The sequence below is a fragment of the Dermacentor andersoni genome, chromosome 1 (genome assembly GCF_023375885.2).
Source record: "Dermacentor andersoni chromosome 1, qqDerAnde1_hic_scaffold, whole genome shotgun sequence".
Classification (NCBI taxonomy): domain Eukaryota; kingdom Metazoa; phylum Arthropoda; class Arachnida; order Ixodida; family Ixodidae; genus Dermacentor; species Dermacentor andersoni.
The window spans coordinates 316,797,990-316,821,770 of record NC_092814.1 but is presented as its reverse complement, the minus strand read 5'-3'; the positions used below and the strand labels follow the sequence as shown (position 1 = coordinate 316,821,770).

The 23,781-nt window shown below is 46.7% G+C and overlaps 2 protein-coding genes across 4 annotated transcripts in view; one reads left to right on the top strand and one right to left on the bottom strand.

Annotated features, from left to right (window-relative positions):
• The first annotated feature begins 564 nt into the window (after window positions 1-564).
• LOC126547755 (histone H2A-like) lies at window positions 565-4,918 on the top strand. The gene is made up of 3 exons (XM_050195731.3): window positions 565-678; window positions 3,133-3,312; window positions 4,421-4,918. Exon 3 carries the CDS (start codon window positions 4,460-4,462, stop codon window positions 4,865-4,867), a length of 408 nt encoding a protein of 135 aa, XP_050051688.1. The 5' UTR covers window positions 565-678; window positions 3,133-3,312; window positions 4,421-4,459; the 3' UTR covers window positions 4,868-4,918.
• Window positions 4,919-18,022: 13,104 nt separating this feature from the next.
• Window positions 18,023-23,781, bottom strand: part of LOC126547754 (uncharacterized) — a 63,120-nt gene continuing 57,361 nt past the window's right edge. For all 3 annotated transcript variants that reach the window (XM_055063414.2, XM_055063416.1, XM_050195730.3), the window contains 2 exons: window positions 18,772-18,879; window positions 18,023-18,189 (listed from right to left, as the gene is read on the bottom strand). In XM_055063414.2, coding sequence (XP_054919389.1) covers window positions 18,040-18,189; window positions 18,772-18,879 — 258 coding nt within the window. In that variant the 3' untranslated portion in view covers window positions 18,023-18,039. The remainder of the gene's footprint in view (window positions 18,190-18,771; window positions 18,880-23,781) is intronic.

Sequence of the window (23,781 nt, the reverse complement as noted above, 5' to 3'; positions counted from 1 at the left end):
AGCCAGAATCTCATATTATGTTTCCATTGCGAACCATGGCCAATCCTTCCTTCATGGGTAGCGCCATAAGTGCAAGGAAGAAAAAGAAGAGGTCTCGTTCTGCACCCAGGGGCGAGTAAATACGTATTTAAACATTTATGAATCTTCTTTGAGGCGATCACAATTTGTATTTATTAGTGAAATGAAGGCATTTTTCAATGAGCATTGTTCCCGCTTACATAGACTTCAGGTATTGTTTGTACAAGCTGAGCTAAATCCACTAAACGTTAATATACGCGAGGTCATTTGCACAGACAAGCCCTTGCGTAATATAAAGATTGAATTTGATGATATCTTTTATTCAAATGCCTAACTCCTGCCCACTACATATTTAAATGGCATGATCGAATATCATTTAGCGCCACTGGTCGCATCAATCGCGATCATCTGATCGCGACTGATTTGTTTTTCCGTTTAGGTTTTTCTCTCTCCCCTTCCCTTTAACCTTCAACCGCGGCTTATTGGCCGATGCCCTGTATAGGGTAAACGCTACAAGTGAGGAACAAGCAAGCAAGCAAGCAAGCAAGCAAGCAAGCAAGCCAGCAAGCAAGTAAGGAAGCAAGCCATCTTCTCTTGGCAAGGCGTTTCCAGCTCCGTTCGATCTACGTGGCGGCTTCACTGGTTAGGCCTCGTGGTCACGTAAGCGCTGTGGGGTGCTAGGCTAGGTGTTGGATGGTTTAAGCTTGATTCTTGACAATAAGCTACAGTAGGCTGTACTGTTTTGACCGAGACAGTCAGCCCGTCCTCATGACGACCTGCTCGCCTGGCCAAGGGCGCTTCCCCTGGTCAGCTTCTGTCCCTCCTGATCAAATCAAACCTTCTTTCGTAGTGGAGTGAGCAGCGTACCGGTGGCGCTGGTAACTTTTAATGACGGCTCCATTCGAATCAACAACATGGAAGCAATTCAGACGGGTCTTAAAGCTGTGACTCATCACTATCCGGATATCACAGACGTTCGCCAATTTGGGCGAGGAGGCAAGGCATTGTCTGCAGATCGCCAGACGAGGCATGTGTAGCCGATCTACTAAAATGTTCCTCGTTTGGCTCCGTCAAGGTGAACGCATTCATTCCGCCTTATCTGGCTTGCACGAAGGGAATAATGCGTGGTGTGGACTCTCGACTGAGTCCGTCAGAAACACTATCGCCATAACACTAGATGGCGATAACACGATATTGTTATCGCCATCTGTCGGTGCAACTGTATGTCTGATGATGCGTGTGTACCTACAGAATCCGTGACTTCTGGGTTTGCAGGTACATCATGTCTCTCAGAATTAAAAATCTGGACACTAGTTCTCGGTGTAGACGCTTTTGCATCGCGCTCGTTACGATGCCGTAGTTGTCAGCGTTTTGGGCACAGCGCGGGAGGCTGCAAGTCTAGCCCTCGTTGCTACATCTGTGGTGAGGGACATTCGGGCAATGAGTACCTCACTCAAACAGTGAAGAGTTGCCTATTAGGAGGAACCCATTAAGCTAATTATTCCGACTGTCCTTCTCGAGCACAGGAAGTTCAAATTCTTGAGGTAATAAGAGGTGTTGCTCCTGCAGAGAGGTTACTGTCGCGGAAAGGAAATATCACGTGGTTACGCTGGTGTTATAGTGCGGCAGACTGCTGCCATGGATTCAACCATTTCAGAAGGGATTGCAGCTTCTGTAGGATGGCTAGTGTCATGGAACGGCTCGTTGAAAGTGTGACTGATTGTATATCGCAAATTGTTCCCGCACAATTAATGCAGCTGCTGCAGGCAACTTCTGTACCTCTTGCATTGTCAAAACCTAATGCAGTACCTGAGCTCAACACGTCCACTTCACCAATGGGGAGTAAGGAAAATGTTAAGCCTTCTTTCCCTGACAAGGGATCAAATGTAGCTGGTCTCAGTAACTTAGAGCCGAATGGTGCATCGAGCGCGGATGTGGGGTCGCGGGCCCCCAAGCGTCGCGGCTCTCCCATGAATGCTGCCCCAAATTCTCGCCCCCATTCTAAAGCTAAGAAAGGCCCCTAACGTCGCCGAGTTAACATATTTTATTTTGGAGAGAGCAATTGCCACTGAGGTGCTCTCGCCGCCTGAGGGCATGATGAGAGTGCTTCAGTGGAATTGGCGCTCTATACTTGTTGCTTCAATAGATTAACTACACATTGTGTTATGGTGTAAAAGACGACGAAGAGCATGCTGGTAGTATGCATAGCAGAGCAAGCTCCCTTGCTCTCGAGCATGCTCCCGATGTAAACAAATGTACCGGTCGGTGCTTTGGACCGTCAGCTGCGTTTTTCCGGGATACAGATGTGGCAAGAAGTGCTTCACGACATCTTATAGTGAAATAAAATGTGTAATTCACCCGTATGTAGCACGAAGCTACAAAGGAAACTCGTTACGGGTTTCCCAGAAACAAAGCTTCGCAGTTGAGTGAAAATTCGGGGTTCCGCTGAATTGATTTGCAGGTGCCCGATATTCGAGTCGTCGATTGATTCGCCCTCGCGCTGCAATCTGCTAGCTTCCTGGTACCTGGGATGGTAGAACGACCACCCGGAAAGTCTTATGTCGCGGGTTCGGATCCCGGACCAGGACGAATTTTTCCCCTACGAAGCTTCTTTTTGTATTATTATTATTATTATTATTATTATTACTATTACTATTATTATTATTATTATTATTATTATTATTATTATTATTATTATTATTTTGAGAAACCCGTATCGCGAGCGGGGAACGCGGGAACCTTCTTAAACAGACCTAAAAAGTTGGATTACGCTGCTGATCCATGCAGGGCCACAACGCTTGATCACTTGTTGTCTCGTTTTTGTTTTTGTGTATTTCGGTGGGTTTCTTTTTTGGCTTCGTGCTTCATACGGGTGGACGACAATTTTCACTTCTGCATTCTGCAGAATTGATATGCGGTATTCGACGTCTTATAGTGACTATGCGAAGCGCTTGAAAAGGTGCAAAACACCTAAAATAGCAAGCAGCACGTGGTCTTCATGTTGCAGCGCAATATGTTGCACATGTGCGCTGGCTCTCCGGGTAGCGGGTCGAATGCGGACGGCGATTCGTGGCTATTTAATCCGTCTGAATTGTGGCGATCACTGTTTGACAGATTCGGAGAGCTGGTGCCGCTGACGTTGTCACACGAAGATCCGGCGCGGTCACGAATCAACTGAGCGTCTGCTTTTTGCCACCTTCTTCATCCCATTCGGCGAGACCGGCGTGCTTTGCGCGCCTTCCCCGCGGGTGTACCGCTCGTGACGTCACACGAAGAGGTTCGCACGACTGCTCGGTCGGGTTTCACTTTCATTATTCCGATTTTTTTTTTTGCATTTTAAAAATTAGACTATGGGGTTTTACGTGCCAAAACCACGATCTGATTATGAGACACGCCGTATCGGGGGACTCCTGATATTTGGACCACCTGGGGTTCTTTAACGTATACGTGCACCTAAATCTAAGTACACGGGTGTTTTCGCATTTTGCGCCCATCGAAATGCGGCCGCCGTGGCCGGAATTCGCTTTCTTAAAATTATTTTCATATTTGCGGAACAATTCTACTATAAGACGCCTGACAAGGGGGTCTCGGGAACCCGAAAATTCCATTACCTTGACATGGCAAAAAAGATCACCGGAGTTGTCCTTTAAACCACGTTCACCACATTGCGAAGTATTGTTCAGGAGTCCATTCGACACATGCATGTCCTGCCTCTCCGAGGAGCGAAGTGCAACTGACAGTGACCGCAACTCTCCACTGTTGGTGGGAACTTTCAGAGACCATACCGACAGCACCGCTAATACGCAGCTGTAGAACTTGAGAGGAACTTATTAAATTTTGGGGTTTTACGTGCCAAAACCACTTTCTGATTATGAGGCACGCCGTAGGGGAGGACTCCGGAAATTTCGACCACCTGGGGTTCTTTTAACGTGCACCTAAATCTAAGTACACGGGTGTTTTCGCATTTTGCCCCCATCGAAATGCGGCCGCCGTGGCCGGGATTCGATCCCGCGACCTCGTGCTCAGCAGCCTAACACCATAGCCACTGAGCAACCACGGCGGGTAGCTTGAGAGGAACTATAAAGGACACAACCTTAAAGTAACTGTCGTCGTTTCATTTGCTTCCTTGCAACACTACCGCAGGCGCGTGAGAAAATACTAAGGTATTCCATTATTGCATGTTTCTAATTGAATTTTTCAGATTTTCTAGTTTGTTGTTCCAAAAAACGCTCGTAATCAGTGGCTGGTACGACAGGTGAAAAACCGACATGGTAATATTCAGTCCACTATTGTGTCTGAACAACAAACGTCAAACTGAAACGTTTTCGGTTTAAAGCGATAGCGTTCTTTTGCCTTCTCTTATGCCTTCTCTGACAGCTCTGCTGTTTTCCGATCATTTCAGGCCATCCACTTTGTACCCAGCCGCTCTTGTGGTCAGGTGATGACCGGCCGGGCTCTAGCAGACAAGGCGACCAAGACTGGGAAGGGGTCTCGATCCCGGCGGGCTGGCCTTCTTTTCTCGGTGGGTCGTATCCACGGCCTCATGAGACATGGCCACTACGCAGATCACATCGGGGCCGGCGCCCCGGTCTACATGGCGGCCGTTCTGCAATATTTAACGGCTGAGATGCTCGAGCCGGCGGGGATTGCGGCTCACCGCAATAACAAGACGCGCATCACTCCGCGTCATTTGCAGGTGGCTGTGCGTGACGACGAGGAGCTGAGCAAGTTGTTGCGGAACGTCACCATAGCCGAGGGTGGTGTGTCGCCCAACATTCAGCAGGAACTGCTCAAGACGCAGAAGAAGGGCCACGAAGGTTTTGATGCGTGCGGTGGAAGCCAGCCTTAGAGAAAAGTCTTGTCGGGCGTGCCGTCGAACCGTGCCGGCGGACAAAATAAAGTAGCGATGTTGCACCAAGCTTTTCGCCTTTACTAAGTTTATGTTGAACCTGCGATTTGGCATGCGTGGAAATGAAGGTATGAGAGCCGTCGAGGTATTCCTACCCGGAAGTGTCCTAATGCGCTTGGCAGTCTTCGGAAACTAACCATGTCTAGCCGTTCTCGTGGGCCATTTCCGAAGATAGCGCTGCCTAACCACGCTGTACAAACCATAGAGTTTCCTAGAATATATTATAGGGAACTCTGGCGCTGCAATCATTCAGCGACCATGGGAATGATGGGAAGTACATGGATTTGGCTGATCTTCGTGCTTGTGGATTCAGACGTTCTTGTAGCTTTCTTTATTACGCTTTATATGCCTGCATTGTCGTAAATTTCAGAACAGTCTATACTCTTCGAAGTGCAGAATGCGCTGCAAACACGCACAATCGCTACTAATTGCAATGATTGATCTTGTGGATGTGGCCAAATCGAAACGCGCCAAGCGTCTCAAGGCACTGGCTTGCCCGCGATGAATTAATAAGGGTGTTTCATATCGCTTGTCGATGCATGGGTCCAGGCCGTAATGGTGTCAATATCAGGTTTCTGTGCTAGCGGTCCTGTGTTCGAATCCTGCCGTCGGAAAATTTTAATAATGTTTGTTTTATTATTTGTTACTCAGAACATAGTTCAAAATGACGAGCTCAAAAAGTCGCGAAGCCGCTTGAAGCCAGAAGGACAAAGTGTAGGCAAATCCATGTACTTTCCATAATTCCCATGCTGGCTCTACCGCTCCTATTGCAACTCCTGTAGACACCAGCGCCATAGTTCCCTCTATAGTAAATATTTTGTGAAACTACATGGTACAAATTGCATTGTACGTTCTATTGCCACTATCGCGCTCGATATGAGCTGCAACACGAGAAGCGTGACTGCAGCTGCGCTCTCGAGAAAAAAAAGTGGAGATGGTTTCGCCATTCCAGAAATGTGCAATAACACAGCAGGCCGCAGAGCAGCCCGCAAGTCCTTAACGCAGCATGCTTTGTCATGGCGCGCACTGCCTTAGCTTCGTATGTATTCGCCTTTACAGCGAAGCTGTCTATGGCTAGGATCTCGAAAAAAATGTGTTCCCGAGATGTTGACAAAAACAAATCATCACGTTGGCCGGTCCTGGTGATAGTTCAGGGAGGGTCCAAGCTCAATGGCACCTACCCCTGTGGGCTCGGGACCTGTAACGCACCCTTGAACTACCCTTGTCACACGGGGGACCCAAAGATGTCCCAGGCACGAGGATAAGAACGGTTGCTTTTGAACAAAATGTTTTGTACAACTTTTTCTAAAAAGACTGTTAAAAACTTATCGGCACCAACTGCGCAAACCCGCTAGTGTCGCTGCACGCGCGTTCGTAGTCGTCTTCTTCCACACTGGCTCCATTGTGCAAAAAACTATCATCATGAGCAATGGCTCGAGCGTCGTCGTCTTCCACAGCTGGCTCCGTTTCCGCTCATCATTTCAGCGTAGAATGTCACTTCTCTTCTGTCGTCATAATGGGGAGGCCGCGTTTACGGGGTTAGGCATCGCTTGAAGGGGTTTGAGCTGCTCATTGTCTTACGTGACGGACACATTTAATAACAGAGGTGATACACGAATGTGTGTGCGTAACTATATCGCCACGATGACCACAGGTAAGGACAATAAATATGTTCGTACCATTGTTCAATATTCTGGGTCACCTCTGTGTCGCGCGCTAAACAGCTTCGCTGGTCATCCACCTTCACAGAGTGGAATGGTTCATGATGTTTTTTTTATTCGCGTTAGAACGATAGCTGTTCGGTGGGCCAGTCTATTATCGTGTCGGGAACCAAGGCGCCGGCTGACAGCGCCGACCTCAGCATCCCCGTTAGCGGCGTCGGTGGGCGCTACAATCGCTCCGCCAAGAAAGCAGACGACGGAAAGCAGGGGGTATGCGCATTGTTCTAATGGCGACACCCTCTACACTTATTCTCGAAAGCATTGCTTCAGCCACGCCTCGCGTGTTGCAGCTCATATTGAACGCGATAGTACCACTACTCGTAGCGTCTGCGACTAAAAGACGCTGCACGAGGTTCCGAACTGCTCCTTAAGGGAGTGGCACTCGAAGTACGGGTTAATTAACTCCCGCGTACAGGTAACGCACAGTGGTAAGGGGAGCGCCACCCATAGCGCAACATAGTGCCAGAAATAACCAGCTTCTAAGAATGCATGCTAGACGGGTTCCTAACTAGCAACTGCGGTTTGGTGCATAATCTTTTGTTTTTAAACGCGAAAGCATTTTTATGACTGCCCAACGAGGAAACCCTCCACCCGCCGCTACGTCCGTCACGTAATACTAAATGTTGTAAAGAAATTAATGTATAAAACAAAAAAAAACATCACGCAAGAACTCCTCTGGGGATTGTCTAAGTATGTGTCTTATATGGAAGAAGGAAGTCGCGTGGGCACAATGAAGAAAGGAAGATGATATACATGCATCGATTGCATCGTTCTTCTATCTTCTAACTACAACATATTGGCGACGAGGATTCAATCCATGCAAGGGCAAGTTTTCTGGTGATTTTCTCTGCTAGATAAGGACAATGAGTGTTCCGGGATTACAACCGCCGCCACCTTTCCAGCCTGGTCCTCCTCCTTTCCTGGTCACCTCCTTTCCTGGTCATCAGACGATCCCATGGGACCAGTGGAAGCAGGCCTTGGAGACGTATATGGTGGCTTGCGGAGCTTCAAATTTCCAGCCAAACGCCGCAGAGCGATTCTGTTCACCTGTCTTGGCATGAAGGTCCAGCGGATTTTCTCTACACTGAAGTCAGCGGACTTGTCGTCGGACTCTGCTCCCGGCCCTTCGAGTGCAGGTTACACCGTGTTGACGAACGATGCGTATGACTTTGCAATTGGCAGTGGCGGCAGCGGCTCACAGACGTAGGCTAACAGCGCTCGTTTGTTTTTCACTTGGCGACCAGCACTTCGACGTTGTAAGGGAAGACCTGCCGCGTTGCCCTGGATTCAGGCTCGGCTGCAATAACAGGCTGGCGTACGTCGACAGACTGACGGCGTCTTCTGACGTGCCACAGCCCATTTTTGGAATTTGAAACCCATCTCTTCCATCGCACTTCCGTCATTGCAGCTCCCACCATCTGTAAACAACGGACGCAACTTCTTAAGTCTTGTCGTTGGTGGTTGGTGGGCCTGGAACTGTTCACTTTGGCAGCAGCGGCAGCGGCTCACGGACGTAGGCTAACAGCGCTCGTCTGTTTTTCAGGTTGGTTGTACTTTTTTTTTTGCCTATTACGCAATGCCGCTGCCGCTGGCATAAGTGCTTGTCAGCGTCGCGTCTTTTGTGAGGTGTTGCATTGTTGTGTTTTCACTTGCTGTTACGCTATAGCTGGGCTTTCATAACCATATGGCAGACGCACATCGCGGTCGTATTAATGAAGTGAAGGCGCTTGCTGAGAAGGCTCCTAGTAATATCAAAGAGGTTGTCAAGGTCATAAATTCCATCGCAGTTGATATTAAACTTCAGGTTGGCAAGGTTGGGGAGTGGAACTCGGAAATCAAAGACCAGGTTGGTAAAATGCGTGAGTCTGTCGAATTCATGAATGTTAGATTTGAAAAGTGTAAGAAAGAAGTCGAGAGCTTTCGACGGGAGCTAACGGAAGTGAAGACTAAAAACCAAGAGGTTGCGAAACAAAAGCAAGAGATGACCAGACAATCGCCTTACGCTAAGAGGGAGGTAATTGAACTTAAACAGCACGGAAGGAACACGGACGTGGAAATCCTTGGGCTTCCTCGTACTGCAGACGATAATCTAAAGGCGACAGTGGATGTAATGGCCACTTGCCTGGGAATTGAGTTGACTGATGGAGACATTGATGTGGCCCATCGTGTCCCATCTACGGATAAGGATAAACCAAATGTTGTGGTAAGATTCGCAAACAGGACATCCCGTGACAAATTTTTCTGCAGCTAAGAAAACAAGACTAAACACGAGTCACGTGTCTTTAGAGGATACTGATCCAATCTACATTAATGAACACCTCTGCTTAGAAAATGAGATATTGCTCAGGAAAGCTCAGGAGGCGAAAACAGAGAAAAAAAAAGGAAGTTTGCATGGATATCTCAGGGCCGGATTCTGATGCGGAAAGCTGAAAACTCGACGGTTCTACATACTCTGTCTGAAGGTGACCTTGCCAAAATTGTGTAGTTACTCGTGTTGAGTTCAGCTCTATATTTATTGATATGCTTAATCTTTCAGATCTTAAAAACAGAAATGTAAAACTTTTTCCATTTTTTCATTCCAATGTGCGAAGTCTGCGCAGGAACTTAAACACTCTGGTCACCTATATAGGGCGAGTAGATGCTGTTTTCGAAATTACTGCTGTGAGTGAAACATGGCTGAAGACTGAGGAAACAGCCAGTATGGCAGGGTTTCATGCAGGCTGTTATCGCAACCACGAGACTCATGTCAGCGAGGGGGTGGAGTTGCCTTATTTGTACGGGAGAATATTGTGTGCAATGTCATGTTTGATGTATCTGTTACTAATGGAACCATAGAATCGCAATCTATCAACATTGAAAGAAGGCCAGCCATTGATGTTGTGTACCGCCCGCCCAGTTCTTCGATCGAAACGTCTCCGATGGAAATTGAGTCTGTGCTTATGAGAGTTTTCTGCGTGCACAGCAATCATATTGTAGTCGGGGGCTTCAATATTGACTTGTCCTGCGATACCTGGAATGAATACACGCTTTTCTTGAAATCGTTTAACTTGCATAACGTAATAACTGAGCCTACACGCATCTCTAATACGTCAAGTACCCTTATTGACCATGCCCTTTGGAACGTTGACAATGGTGTGTATCCTGGTGTGCCTCCTGTTCCGGTAGCAAACCACTTGCCCATTTATGTTGCCATCAGAATTGAGCCTCTCAATACTAAGCCTTCCAGGGGGAGAGTTACTACAAAGGTTGATTACAAGGTACTACTAGACAAAAAAAGTCAAATCGATTTTTGTGATATGTGCGACGGGGATGTTAATATAGAATATAGCAATTTCATAGATGTTCTTAAAGATGCTGTATCACTAAGCACCACCACAATCAAGAGTAAATATTCCAACCCACTCGACACCCAGTATTCTGGAAGTATTGAAACAAAAAGACTGCTGGTACCATAAATGAAAGCAGCATAGAAATAAGGAATATTACACAAACCAATTCAAACGTTATAGGAATAGGTCAGTTTCTTTGATGAGGAAACGAAAAAAAGAATACTTCACAATGCTCATCGAAGAGGCTGAGGGCAACACCAAAAGAGTTTGGGAGATAGTAAAAGCTGCATTTCAATTTGACTCTGATAGACGTGTACTGCCTGATGTTATAACGGTCGGGCGCTCTTTGGGTGCACAGTTTCCTAACACTTCGGATCTTACGCGCCCCTCAAGACCCGTTTCTGATAGTTTTGCCATGTTTGAAATAGAAATTACACATATCGTATGAACAGTAGAAAATCTAGACGATAGTGAAGCGGCCGAGCTTGATGCTATTACAGTAAAATTAATAAAAAAATAATATAGACATTCTAGCAGTCCACCTGTTGTACCTGTTCCATCACTGGCAGGAGTGTGGTATGTACCCAAAGGAACCTAAGTTGGACAAAGTCGTCCTGGTATACAAAGACGGAGACCATTCAAGTGCCTCAAGTTACAGACCGATATCCGTGTTAAGTGTGATTAACACAACATTCGAAAAGATACCCTCAGCACAAATTAGATCGTTTGCATCCAAACATAGTATAATTTGCGCAAACCAGCATGGTTTCTGCTCACGCAGATCCACATCTACTGCAGTTCTAGTACCAACCGAACAAGTTAACGAAGCCCTGAACAAAAATAGGATTGCCGTCATAGTTTTCCTAGACCTAAGGTAGGCTTTCGATTCCGTTAACCACAACATATTGTTAACTAAGCTTCACGACCCGCCGTGGTTGCTCAGTGGCTATGGTGTTAAGCTGCTGAGCACGAGGTCGCGGGATCGAATCCCGGCCACGGCGGCCGCATTTCGATGGGGGCAAAATGCGAAAACACCCGTGTACTTAGATTTAGGTGCACGTTAAAGAACCCCAGGTGGTCGAAATTTCCGGAGCCCTCCACTACGGCGTGCCTCATAATCAGAAAGTGGTTTTAGCACGTAAAACCCCATAATTTTTTTAAGCTTCACGACTATGGTTACAGAGGCAAACTTCACCAACTTCTTAAATGCTACCTTTTCGACCGACAGCAACGAGTAGTGATGGATGGTGTTGTGTCCTCTACTAAGTCAGTAGTCTCTGGGGTACCACAAGGCTCACTTATCGGACCCATTCTTTTTTCACTGTATGTTAATACGATTTTCCCTCCATATTATTGTACTCAGAAGCTCTAATGTACGCAGAAGATACGGCACTAATCTTTGTTTGCGACAGTTTAAATGAGATCAAAGATGAAATTGCGAGGAGCTACAGAAAGTTCATTCATGGTTTAAACGAAACCAACTAAGTATTATTACAGACAAAGCTAAATACAGGGTTTTTCACTCCAGGATGAAAGAGCTCGATTTTAATAGGTTTAGTTTACTTTTAGAGACTGCACCTCTGCAGCGAGTAGCCTCGTTTAAATATTTAAGGGTCATGGTATGAACTGGCAATCAGACATAAGTAAGACATCTTCGAAGCTCGCGTATGGTTGCGACACGTTGCTAAAAGCCCGTGAATGCTTTGGCACAACAGTTTTGCGTATCCTATATTTCGCATTTGTGCATAGTTATCTGAGCTACTGCATAGTATCGTGGGCAACACATATAAAACGTATTTGAAATCTATTAGTCGCTTACAAAAGATGGCAAAATAATTATTACACATTCAAATATGACGCATACCACAAAACTGTTCCAACTGACGGGTGTACTTCCGCTGGACTCTGTTCACATATTAAGTGTTGCTGACATAATACATAGAATAATGAAACATGATGACCCACTCCCATTAAGCACCTTTACGTTACCTGCGCGCTGTACAAGGGCTGCAGCGAACAACTGTTTTAATTTACCGGTTGCCAGAAATGCCTGCGGTCGAAGGATAATAGAATTTCAGGTTGCTCTCATTTGGAAGGCCATACCGTCTGATGTCAAAGCAGCTCACACTTTTTCCGCGGCCATGAAGCTTTTCATTTTCAGTGGATAAGTGGTATAATTGGAAAAATGGTCAACTTGTTTGCTTTTACCCTCTGTATAGTGTAATCATGTGTTTTCTAATAATTGTATTCAGTTTTATTTTCCATTTGTCACTGTGGTAACCGCTTGCCGAATTACGTAGGTACGTCGAACAATAGGTCCCGTTACTAACCAGCCGGGCTATGGGACCAAACAAGTTTTGCGAAGTTTTCTGTAATTTGAAGATCCAAGAGCCAATGAAAAAATATCCTTGCTTTCTGACGAGTTTAAGCGTTCAGTCAACGTCATCGTGGCTCGACAGCGGTTCGGTCACCGAGCTCAACATGCAGGCAAGACAGTAGAATAATACATCGCTGCTTTACAAGCCCTCGTTGCCGACTGTAATTTTGGAAGCCTTACCGAGGAGCTGCTGTGTGATGAGCTTGTCTCGAAAACGAGGAATCATCATTTACTTGAGCGGTTACTTTTTGAAGGTTCCTCACTAACGCTCTCACGAGCTCTCACGACCGCAAATCAGTACGAACAGGCCATGAGTCAAGTTAAGTAATTTTGCGATGATGCCTCAGTTCATCACGTTAAAAAAGCCCAAAATTTTCCTCAATCATCAGGACAGATGAGCGTGTGTACGTTGTGACAAATGCAAAGCCAAAGCGTGCGGGCTTCCAATACAAGGTGCCATGAGGCTTCGAGCATGCAATCGTCGTAGAGCTACTGACCATCTTGCAAATAGCCCTGCACGTAAGGCGCGCATGTGCAGATGTAAGCGTTGCGGGAAGACTGGAAATGTAGATTTTATGTGTAAGTCGTCTGATCATTCAGCGAGAGTTCGACAAGTCGGCAACGACGACTCTAGCTCACACGGCAGCGAATAAATCATTTGTGTTGTTTGATGGAAGTTACGCACGAATCCCATACGAAAAGTAGACTGCGAGAGTTGTACCGGTGGCCTCAAATGGAGGAACACGTTGAACAACTGGTTCAAACCCGTGTTCTTTGTCAGTCCTGTGATAAGTCCGCGCGGCCAGCTGCAGCACCTATGCAGCTAGTAGCTTTCCCTGACAAACCTTGGGAGAAGATTGGTATTGGTATTATTGGACCCCTTGAACAAGATCCCATCGACTGCCGTTATGCAGTGACACTTACTGATTATCACAGCGAATGGCCGGAAGCTAATTTTTCAAGACAATTTCCTACAACGACGGTCAAGAATTTTCTGGTACAAGTGCTTGCTCGTGAAGGCTATCATTAAAGGTTCAACCGAGTTCTGAGGCCTGTTGTGCAGATGGCAGTATATGAGCAGCGTTATATTCGCGTCGCCGTCACAGATTACTTGGGCGTCTACCGCTGCACACCTCAGGTCACAACGGGAGTTGCACACGCCGTTTTGTTGCATGGACGACCGCTACGAACGCGATTAAACAGTATGCGTAAGCATTGTGTCACTTGCTCATCTCGCCGCAGCCCGATGTCATCATCAATGTTATGAAATTTGATCCGACCAGTATTAACGACAGCGCTGTGGCAAAACGAACGGCTGTGAACGGCGGCCGCGTAGGCCCTATCTTGAAGGCGATTTGCGATGGGGACAGAGTGCGCCGGGTGCTGATAGCTTGGTGGGCCTTGTGCTCTCACGGCGGCTTAGTCCGCGCTGAAGCAAGAGGCAGCACGAAGGTTAATTAACTCGCTGCTTCTGCCGCACTTTTCATCTTACGTAACGGACGGGTTTCCTTGTTGGGTAGGCACAGAGATGATTACGCATTTTACATAAATTCGAAAGTGAAAACGTTTGCGGTGGTGTGTTTAGAACCTGCGACCCCATGCTCCGAAGCTGAGTTTCTTACTCACTGGGCTAAACACCCACGCTTGCACGAGGTGAATATATCTGAATCATATACCGGTGGCACAAAACAAATGTCAAAGGAGAACAGCTTCTATGTAGGCTTTGCATAAAGATTTGGTGATGGAATAAGAGCCATCTCTAGGACCACATGTTGACCCGACTTGGAGCTTTGTAGAAATTAGGAAAATTACGGTTTTGCGAAAATTCAATACCAAACACGCCATATCCTCGATGCGTTGCGGTGGTCGCGTGATGTGCCTTACGTTGGGGCTTTCTTTCAGCGACAGAAATGCCACCGATCTCTGAGGGCGAATGTGCTTCACGTCGCGCAACGCAGACAGATAAGCAGTCAATAAGTTGTTAAGGATGATAAGGAGTGATGAGGGGTTATATGGGTCTCATCACGATTTATAATGGTTCGACGCGGACGGATCAGGTGCTAAATAGCGATAGTGGAGATACTCGGCCTCTCATAACATCACAACAAACATCAAGGCATCCCTCGATGTTGTTTTACCTGCATGGCTCTCGCGTCTTCTGTAATCCGACTTCGCCCCGTAGCTAAGCGCCGGCGGCGGTCGTTGTGGTTGCAGCATATTACGAGAGAGGGCGCGAGTGTTGCGCTGCTAACGCCACCTAACGGCGGGGTCAGTTGGGGGCGACAGGGAGTAGGCTCTTCCTCTTTTGCTTGGGATCGGCGAGCGACGCGGACCTTCCGCGCGTGCGTCAACCCGCTTCGCGGGACCGTCCCGGAAAAGGCTTAGGAGCGGGACACCGGAATGGATGAACACGACCATTCAGAGACGCCACCGTTCACGTGACCGTACAAGCGAATAGGCGTTGGTGTCCCGCATGGGGGCGAACGTATTCGATCGCTATCTAGTCGCGGTGAGTCGCACTTCCTCGATTTGTCTTGCGTCCATGTTCGGCTAGCAGGCATCAGTGTACAAAACGTGCAATGAATGCTCTTGTTATTCGCATTACTGTGTTGTCGTTCCTTTGTCCCAAGAGCACGTGTGAGACTCAACACGATAAGGGCTTATAATGGTCGGAGCAATTCGGATGAGATTACTAGCAACCAATAAGGGTTGATAAGGGTCGGATCCAGTCCGATAAGGTTGCTAGTCACTGATAAGAATTCATAAGGGTCGAATCATGTCCCATAAGATTGATAAGGACAAATAAGGGTTGGTACGGCTCGGATACAGCCCGATAAGGTTGATAACAACTGATAAGGGTTGATAAGTGTCGGAACTAGTCCGATAAGGGTTGGTAAGGGTTTACACTTGTCGGATCAAGTTTCATAACGTTGATAATGACACCGGGCTGCGCGGACATAAGCAAGTGGCACAATGCTTACGTATACTTGGACAACTCCCAGAGGAGTTTCTGCGCGAACTTTTCTTTTATGTACTTTACGTGCTCTAAACGTGTTACCTGCCCAAATAGCAATTGTCGGTATCCGCCATAAACAATTTGAAAGGATCACAATAGGTATGTACATGCGTTCTACACCGGCATATACAGTGCTATAGCACTCAGACGCTGCAGCAACAGTAAACTCACGTATTTGCTTCCGTGTGCAGCGTTACCGTGCATCATCAGTTTTCAGAAATGGAACGGCCGATGTGCGAAAGAGGGCTTCATGGATTCTTTCGGCGCATTTTTCTTTAGAGGCAGTTTCCTGGTTCAACACTTCCACGTTTGCGCTGTACTATAGTGATAGCTTTGGGAGATTAAGTGATAAAAGCTAGGCTTCCGTTCGTGTGACATGAATCAAAAATTCTGGTTGAGCCAGGGGGCCAGGACTTCTTGTTTATAAGAAGCGAGGATGCGCCTGCATAGGCGCCGAAAGCTAAGGTGCGTCGGGGAAAGAGCGCGACCGCTCGTTCTCAGTGCGATAACTCGCGTTTGACGAGCTATGTTTACGTTGTTTACGTTGAAGCACGTTGGAAATCCTAGCGCGCGCACGCGTTGTGACATTTAATTTTTCTTTTTTAATTTCGCGAGCTTTCTCTTTTGTCGCAGAAACAGATCAACAAAATGTAGGTTGCTCTAAACGGCGTTATCGGTGGCTTGAATGAATTCTGGGGTTTTACGTACCAAAACCGCAATTCCATCATGAGACACGCCGTAGTCGGAGACTCTAGATTAATTTTGGTCACCAGCCGATCTTTAACGTGCCCCCAATGCACGGGACGCTGGCGTTTTTGCATTTCGCCCTCATCGAAAGGCGGCCGCCGCGGCCGTGATTTAATCCCGTGACCTCGTGCTTAGCAGCGCAACACCATATCCGCGAAGCCACCACGGCGGGTTATCGGTGATTTCTCTGCATATCCTATAACGTTTGCATCAATTCACGCCTTAAAAAGTTGGATAATTAAATGTTAGCCAATTAACCGAAGTCCCTAATTATTTCTAAAAAATGAGAAAAAAAAGATGTATATTGGCTCATTAGCGAACTTGTGCTATACCACCTGTCTAATGCTCCTATAGGCAGATGATGCGCCGCGAAAGGCCACGTTGGCGGGTTGGTTTCTTCAAAGACGCGGTATCACTAAACCTCAGGAAGAAAAAAGATATGCTGGTCCCGCGCATTGTGGGAATCGATGTAAAGGAAGTTTTCTGTTCTGTTTGCGCTCATTGACGCTATTTGGCGGTGATGTTGACAGTATACGACAATCGTGATGTGATGTTAAATGTTACTTGCACCACTTGTGCTTGTCGACGTAGTACACAGAGCAGAGAGAGAGACGTGTCATTCATCCCCTCATTCCTTTACTGAAGAGAACCCAAATGAGCAATGCTTTCCAACAACGCACTTTCTTTCTCTCATGTCGTGCTAGGTGAATTGCCATGAGTGCAGATGGGTAAAGTTAATCACCCGTTTTCTGATTGCACCGGTATGAGATCCGGTTGTGCCTATTCCCTGCCTCCTACTCTTTAGTCCCTCTCTAAAATTCTCGTTACCTCCTCCCTGGACGGTCCTTGCTGTTGCGCGTGAGCATTGAGGCAAAATGCGGCAGCTCCTGCAGTGCTTTTGCGGGGAGTCACGCCTAATTTCGGCGTCCAAAGGGCCTTGTGGCGTAACCCAGGGCGTGTCAGAGGGCACCGAAACGTCGTTGACGCCGCCTAGTTCGTACCCCTGCAGTGAGCTCTCAACCACCCCCGACGCGGCTTGCAAGGAAGTAGCAGCAGTGGAAAAGTCGAAGGAAGAGGCAGAGAAAGCTTCACTTTAAAAGTAAGGCGAAAGAAAGAGACAGGCTGGGCATATATCACATGATGCGCTTATGCAGACCTGTTTCCTATGAGGGGTGCTTGCCGCTACATTCTTGACCTGTAGCTGACTAACGTTTTTTCAGAGGTCGGTCCTCGTTAATACCTGTTACCGTTAATACCTGGTCCTCGTTAACCTGTTTATTTTAACTAACATATCCTTTACTGAGAACTCAGCAACATATCTCACAGTTACTGATCGTCCGTTAGTAGATGCTACGGATATTTTTTTTCTTCTATAAGAGTACAGCATCATCGCTCTACGGCTGCAAACACTGCTCTAGAGGCACGTCTTTTGTGCCCACAGCTACACAGAAACGACCTGTGTGAGCGACGAAGATGGCTACTGCGCTAGAAGTAACAGAGAAAATGAAAAAAAAAAAGGAGGTAGATTCTGAGGTTCTAAGTGCAACTAACACGATATGATTAGGAGGCATGCCGTAGTGGGAAGCTCTGGATTAATTTAGGCTGCCTTGGGGTTCCTAACGTCCGTGCACATAAATACAAGTAGACGAGCGTTGGCGCATTTCGCCCCCATCGAAATGCGGCCGGCATTGAATCCGCGACCTCTAGCTCAGCAGCGCAACGCCATAGCCACTGAGCTACCGCGGGGGGGGGGGGGGGGGGGGGAGGAGGGGTTAGAGAGAGGGGAAACTCGAGAATGTGCATTCCAAAAGCACAGTTGTTCTTGGAACGCCTTACTGTAATTCTTAAATGATATAATTGGACAGCACGAGTAATATGAGCTAGCTTTCTTGATGCTCCCGACCGTATAGCTTTATAATTTATTAACCAGAAGACACAAGGGTCAGTTTTTGTATGCCTAGGTGCGCTGTGATTTTCACTAGAACGATCACAACTTCAGCAGGCTTCAAGCGATACAAAGTGGTGCCGATTTCAGGTGTAAGGCGGCAAGGGATGCTTGTGCATACTATAGCCTGTAAAAAAAGAATAGAAAAGAATGATTAGTGGCATTGGTGGGTAACTGTGTAAGTATCAACAAGCGTATCTATATACAAGGTGTTAAAAAGCTTAAGGCCTAGATTTATCGCTGCATTGATACACATACATACATACATACATACATACATACATACATACATACATACATACATACATACATACATACATACATACATACATACATACATTTCGACGTACACTTTGAAAATTATCATCTCGGAACTGGTGCTGTCCAGAGAATTTGTTCCAAGTGGATACGTCGTGCCAACTCAGCGGCTATAATCCATAGATTGATATATGTGGCGTAAAGCAATTCATTAAAAAGTTAATTTGCGTAAGCACATTAATTATTCAATTGAACGTTCTGATTTCTCGTAGAAGTAATGACCGCCTCATCGAGTAATTTAGATTAATTGTGCTGTCTGCCATAGGCAATCTTCAAAAAATGTAGTGCCGCAATATATATGTATATATATATATATATATATATATATATGTATGTATATATATATATATATATATATACGCACACAATAGAATGCAAAAAAGCAAATTACCGACAAACCAGGAACAGATGCAATCGAAGCCTTCGCATCTTCCTGAAACGGGTCTTTGATGATAGTATTTTCGGCCGCAGTACGTTGAACATTCCCGTTCGCTGCATTCTGGGATGGAGAGAGAAACGAGAAAATCAGACGACACGAGGGTTTCACCGCCGCGCGCTTTTGCTGCTGACGCTCACGTGCTCGGCAGACGAACTACGCGGCCCATTTCACTCGCAGTCAGTGTCGTAACAGTGCCTGATATTTGAAGTAACCGGATTTTCGCGTGCGCAATGGCTCTGCACGCAGCCGCGGGGCCTCTTACGTGCGTCACATATAGGGAATGCTAGCTATCGATATAGCTCGTCGGTAAGCCCTTGACCAGATAGCGCGTGTGCCTCGACCAGCTAGAATTACGCGTGCGAATTGCGGAAGAGACTGGCGGATCCAGAAGTGAAATCAATCCTAGAGCCATCCTGAAAATCATATCAGTAACTCTAAACGCCGCTCGCTCTGTAGCTGGGCGTTCTGATCTAGAGCACGAGATCGTGGATTAAATTCCCGGTTAAAGAAGAAAGTTGGATTCGTTCTCATCATCCGCCTATTTTTACGTCCACTGTAGGACGAAGGCCCTTTCCCGATCTCCAATTACCCTTGTCCTGCGCTAGCTGATTTGAACTTGCGCCTAATTTCCCAATTTCATCACGCCACCTAATTTTTTGCCATGCTTGATTGCGCTTCCCTTCCCTTGGCATTTATTCTGCAACTCTAATGCTCCACCGGTTATCTGCCCTACATATTACATGGCCCGTCCAGCTAGATTTTTCTCTCTTGATATGTAGGAAGAAGGTGGATGCCAACAGCGCTACGCCTAGGCACACAGCGCATCGCGGTTAGCCCACGCCTACCCATCAACCGCGGTCCGGTACACGGTCGAAGAAACAATGGACGACAACCACGTGTACAATCGGAAAGCATTTGTTACGATTGCAACTTATAGTTGCAATCGCTATAGTTGACATCACTGAGCGTTCCCTCGAAGAGAATAACACGCTAGGTAAAAAGGGGCTCCGGCTTACCAGCTGGGCTACGGGCGACCGCGGCGACTGCCACGGCAAAACATGCTTGACCAACGACGCGCGGGAAAACGGGAGCGGCGGCGCAGCCTTCCGCACTCGCCACTTGCTGGTGACCAGAAATGTCGCAGTTTTGCCCGAAAGGAGAAGCATCGATTGCGACAGTAAATTGATAGATAGCTATACGAACTAAGAATAGTAGTTCTATCGGCCGTACAACTTGTAAACATTCGCTAACACTGTGCTTGTAAAAATTCACAAGCATGGCGTCATGCGCGCACAAGCAAATAGAACACATCTCACTCGATGACCGCGTACCCTCGCTTTCAAAACGCTGGAATGAAAGAGCGCGGAAGCAGCAGCGAGTAAAGTGACCTTTGTGCAGCCTATCGCTTCCACGCAAACTTAGCGGCGAGAACACAGCGCACACGAAGCTATGAGCCGTCGACGCACCCAGACTCTGTCTCCGTCGCGTATCGATTTCAATATAGGGCCCACGCGGCCCCGCCATACGCAGCAGCCGCCAGAGTAGAACTCCCTCCCACGCCTCCACTCCCCCCGTAGCCTTGCGCGTGACGGAAGACGGCGCGTTTCCTCCCTGCTTTCCTCCCTCGCGCGCGCGAGATTGAGCCACCACCGTCGCTCACCCTCGCACGCTTTCACTTCCACATACAGCATACGGTGCACGCCGACGATGTTATTGCCCTTGGAACTTATCCGGAACATCACGAAGACGCCGACTGTGACGGCGGTGGTGTAAATGCGCCCGGAGTGTACATATAATCGCTATAATGTGTCCATATAATTGCCATGTAGTTGCTGGTGGTGCTGATAACGCTTGCGATTCCCGTGTGCAACCTGCGAAAGGAAGGCTTTCCTCCCTCTCCCCAAACGTGCTGGCCCTCCCGACGCGACGTTTGCCGTCAGTGCGACCGTCGTCGGACAGGAGGATTTTCACATAATATCAACTATCGAACATTGACTATCACCGTTTGCTTTCTGATCCTATTAACGTTACGCCTAATAATCTTCGTTCCATCGCTCTTTGCGCGGTCCATCAATTGCTTTCGAGCTTCTCTATTAACGAACATTGTTTAACTGCGCGAACAAACGAACCACAAAGACAGCGAGGGACAAGGACGGGCGCAGACTTGCAACTAAAGTTTATTCCACAACGTACACATATAAGTACACACCTGACATACACCACTGCGCGTGCGCGAAAAAAGGCAAGGTAAAAGAAAAAGTAAAACCTTGTATTAGCGAAACGCGACCTACCTACGCTCGTCAATAAACTTCATCTCACTGTTATGTAAATAAACTGAGGTGTCACTGACACATTCTAGTCCCTTCTTTTTAATATGGTACGCCTCGAGTAGCTCTCTGGCTCGGCTATCTCGGCAGCGGCACAAAATCTTTACTTGCTTCATGATCGGCTTGCACGTGCATGCCAGGCAGTGGACAGGCAGGTGCCCATTCGCTTTATTCCTAATAGACAACTCATGCTCACGCAAGCGCACATTCACACACCTTCCTGTTTGACCTATGTAAACTTTGCCACATGATAGAGGTATCTGATACCTCTATCATGTGGCAAAGTTTACATAGGTCAAACAGGAAGGTGTGTGAATGTGCGCTTGCGTGAGCATGAGTTGTCTATTAGGAATAAAGCGAATGGGCACCTGCCTGTCCACTGCCTGGCATGCACGTGCAAGCCGATCATGAAGCAAGTAAAGATTTTGTGCCGCTGCCGAGATAGCCGAGCCAGAGAGCTACTCGAGGCGTACCATATTAAAAAGAAGGGACTAGAATGTGTCAGTGACACCTCAGTTTATTTACATAACAGTGAGATGAAGTTTATTGACGAGCGTAGGTAGGTCGCGTTTCGCTAATACAAGGTTTTACTTTTTCTTTTACCTTGCCTTTTTTCGCGCACGCGCAGTGGTGTATGTCAGGTGTGTACTTATATGTGTACGTTGTGGAATAAACTTTAGTTGCAAGTCTGCGCCCGTCCTTGTCCCTCGCTGTCTTTGTGGTTCGTTTGTTAGCGCAGTTAAACAATGTTCGCTAATATCTACCAACTCGCCCAACAACAAGTTCTTCTAAACTATGTAAATTCTCTATTAACCTCGAAGTTTCTGCCTCACATGGGGGCACCGCTGTAATGCAATGATTGTGCACTTTTCTTTTAAACAACAGCGGTAAGCTCCCAGTCAGGATTTAGTAATGCCTGAAGTATGCACTCCAACCCTTTTTCTATTATTCTGTAAATTTCCTTCTCATGATCAGAGGCGTCTGTGAGTAAGTGATCTAGTTAAACGTACTCCTGCACGGGTTCTAAATGCTGACTGGTAATTATGAATCTTTGTTCCCTCGCTAGGGTCTATGACATTATCTTTGTCTTCTGCATATTGATCATCAACCCTACTCTTTCTCGGTTAAGGTCCTCAGTCATTCGTTGCAGTGTGTCGCCAGCGTTGCTGAACAGGGCAATGTTGTAATTCATCTCCAGAGTTCCTGAGTAGGACAATTACTACTTAATAAATAATAGGACAATGTCATATGCAAACCGAAGGTTGTTGAGATACTCTCCCTTGATCCTCACTTCTAAGCTGTCCCAGTCTAATAGTTTAAATACTTCTAAGCATGCAGTGCATATGATTGGAGAACCGGCAAGTCGGATTAGTTGATGCTTATTTCAGAATTGCGACATATTTCAATTGCGATAGCAAAGACGTAGCACGAGAACGAACGTCCTGTGTATTTCTCATTCTCGTCCGTCTGGTTAAGTTTGTCTCCATTCGGAAATTCAATTTACAACCGCGAAAGCCACATTATTATCGAGGGGAATGCATGGTGGAGGTAGTGGTGTTGCACCAGACGGGTTTAGCCCGGTATGCTTGAACGACAGCTGTTCCGTCTGTGCATCTAGTATACGTTTTAAACACGGGTGTGTCACTAAATTCCGATCAACCCAGTGTCTCTCGCGAAGGCAATCTACAGACAGATAACTTTTTTCTCCTGATTACTTCGGGCTCTTCAGGGAATGCTATACGTCTTGAAAGCTCGAATGTGGAAGAGCCAACCTCCATTCGAAGTAGTAATGAACAGGTTACAGAGCCTCCTCCTATGAAGTTAGAAGGGCCTTGCAAGACACGAAACGGGGAAAAGCGACAGGAGAAGGTGGAATAACAGTCTATTTAATCAAAGGTGGAGGAGACATCATGCTTGAAAAGCTTTCGGCTCTTTATACGAAATGTCTCACGACTTCAAGGGTCCCAGAGAACTGCAAGAATGCCAACATTATACTAATCCTCAAGAATGGAGACCTTAAAGAATTGGAAAAAAAAACAGGCCTAATAGCTTACTTCCAGTATTGCATAAAATATTTACGATGATTATTTCCAATAGAATAAGGGCAACACTTGACTTCAGTCAACCAAGAGAATTGGCCGGCTTCAGGAAGGGATACTCTACAGTGTATCACATCTATGTCATCCATCAGGTAATCGAGAAATCTGCAGAGTACGATCAGCCTCTCTAATGGCTTTCATAGATGACGAAAATGCTTTTGATTCGATAGAAATACCAGCAGTCATAGAGGCATTACGTAATAAAGAAGTACAGGAGGCTGACGTAAATATCTTAGAAAATATCTACGAAGGTTCTACAGCTATACCTGAATTCTTCAGAAGAAAAGTAGTAAGATACCTATAAAGAAAGGGCTCAGGCAAGGAGACACTTTAATGTTATTCAGTGCACGCTCAAAGAAGTATTTAAGCTCTTAAACTGGGAAGGCTTAAGAGCGAGGATCAGCGGCGAATATTTCAGCAATTTTCGATTTGCAGATGACATTGTCCTGTTCTGCAACACTGGGGACGAATTACAACAAAAGATAGAGGACCTTAACAGAGGGAGTGTAAGAGTGGGGTTGAAGACTAATATGCAG

Excerpts from the sequence above, each read along its gene's own strand:
- LOC126547755 (XM_050195731.3), top strand. The coding sequence starts at position 4,460 with ATGACCGGCCGGGCTCTAGCAGACAAGGCGACCAAGACTGGGAAGGGG.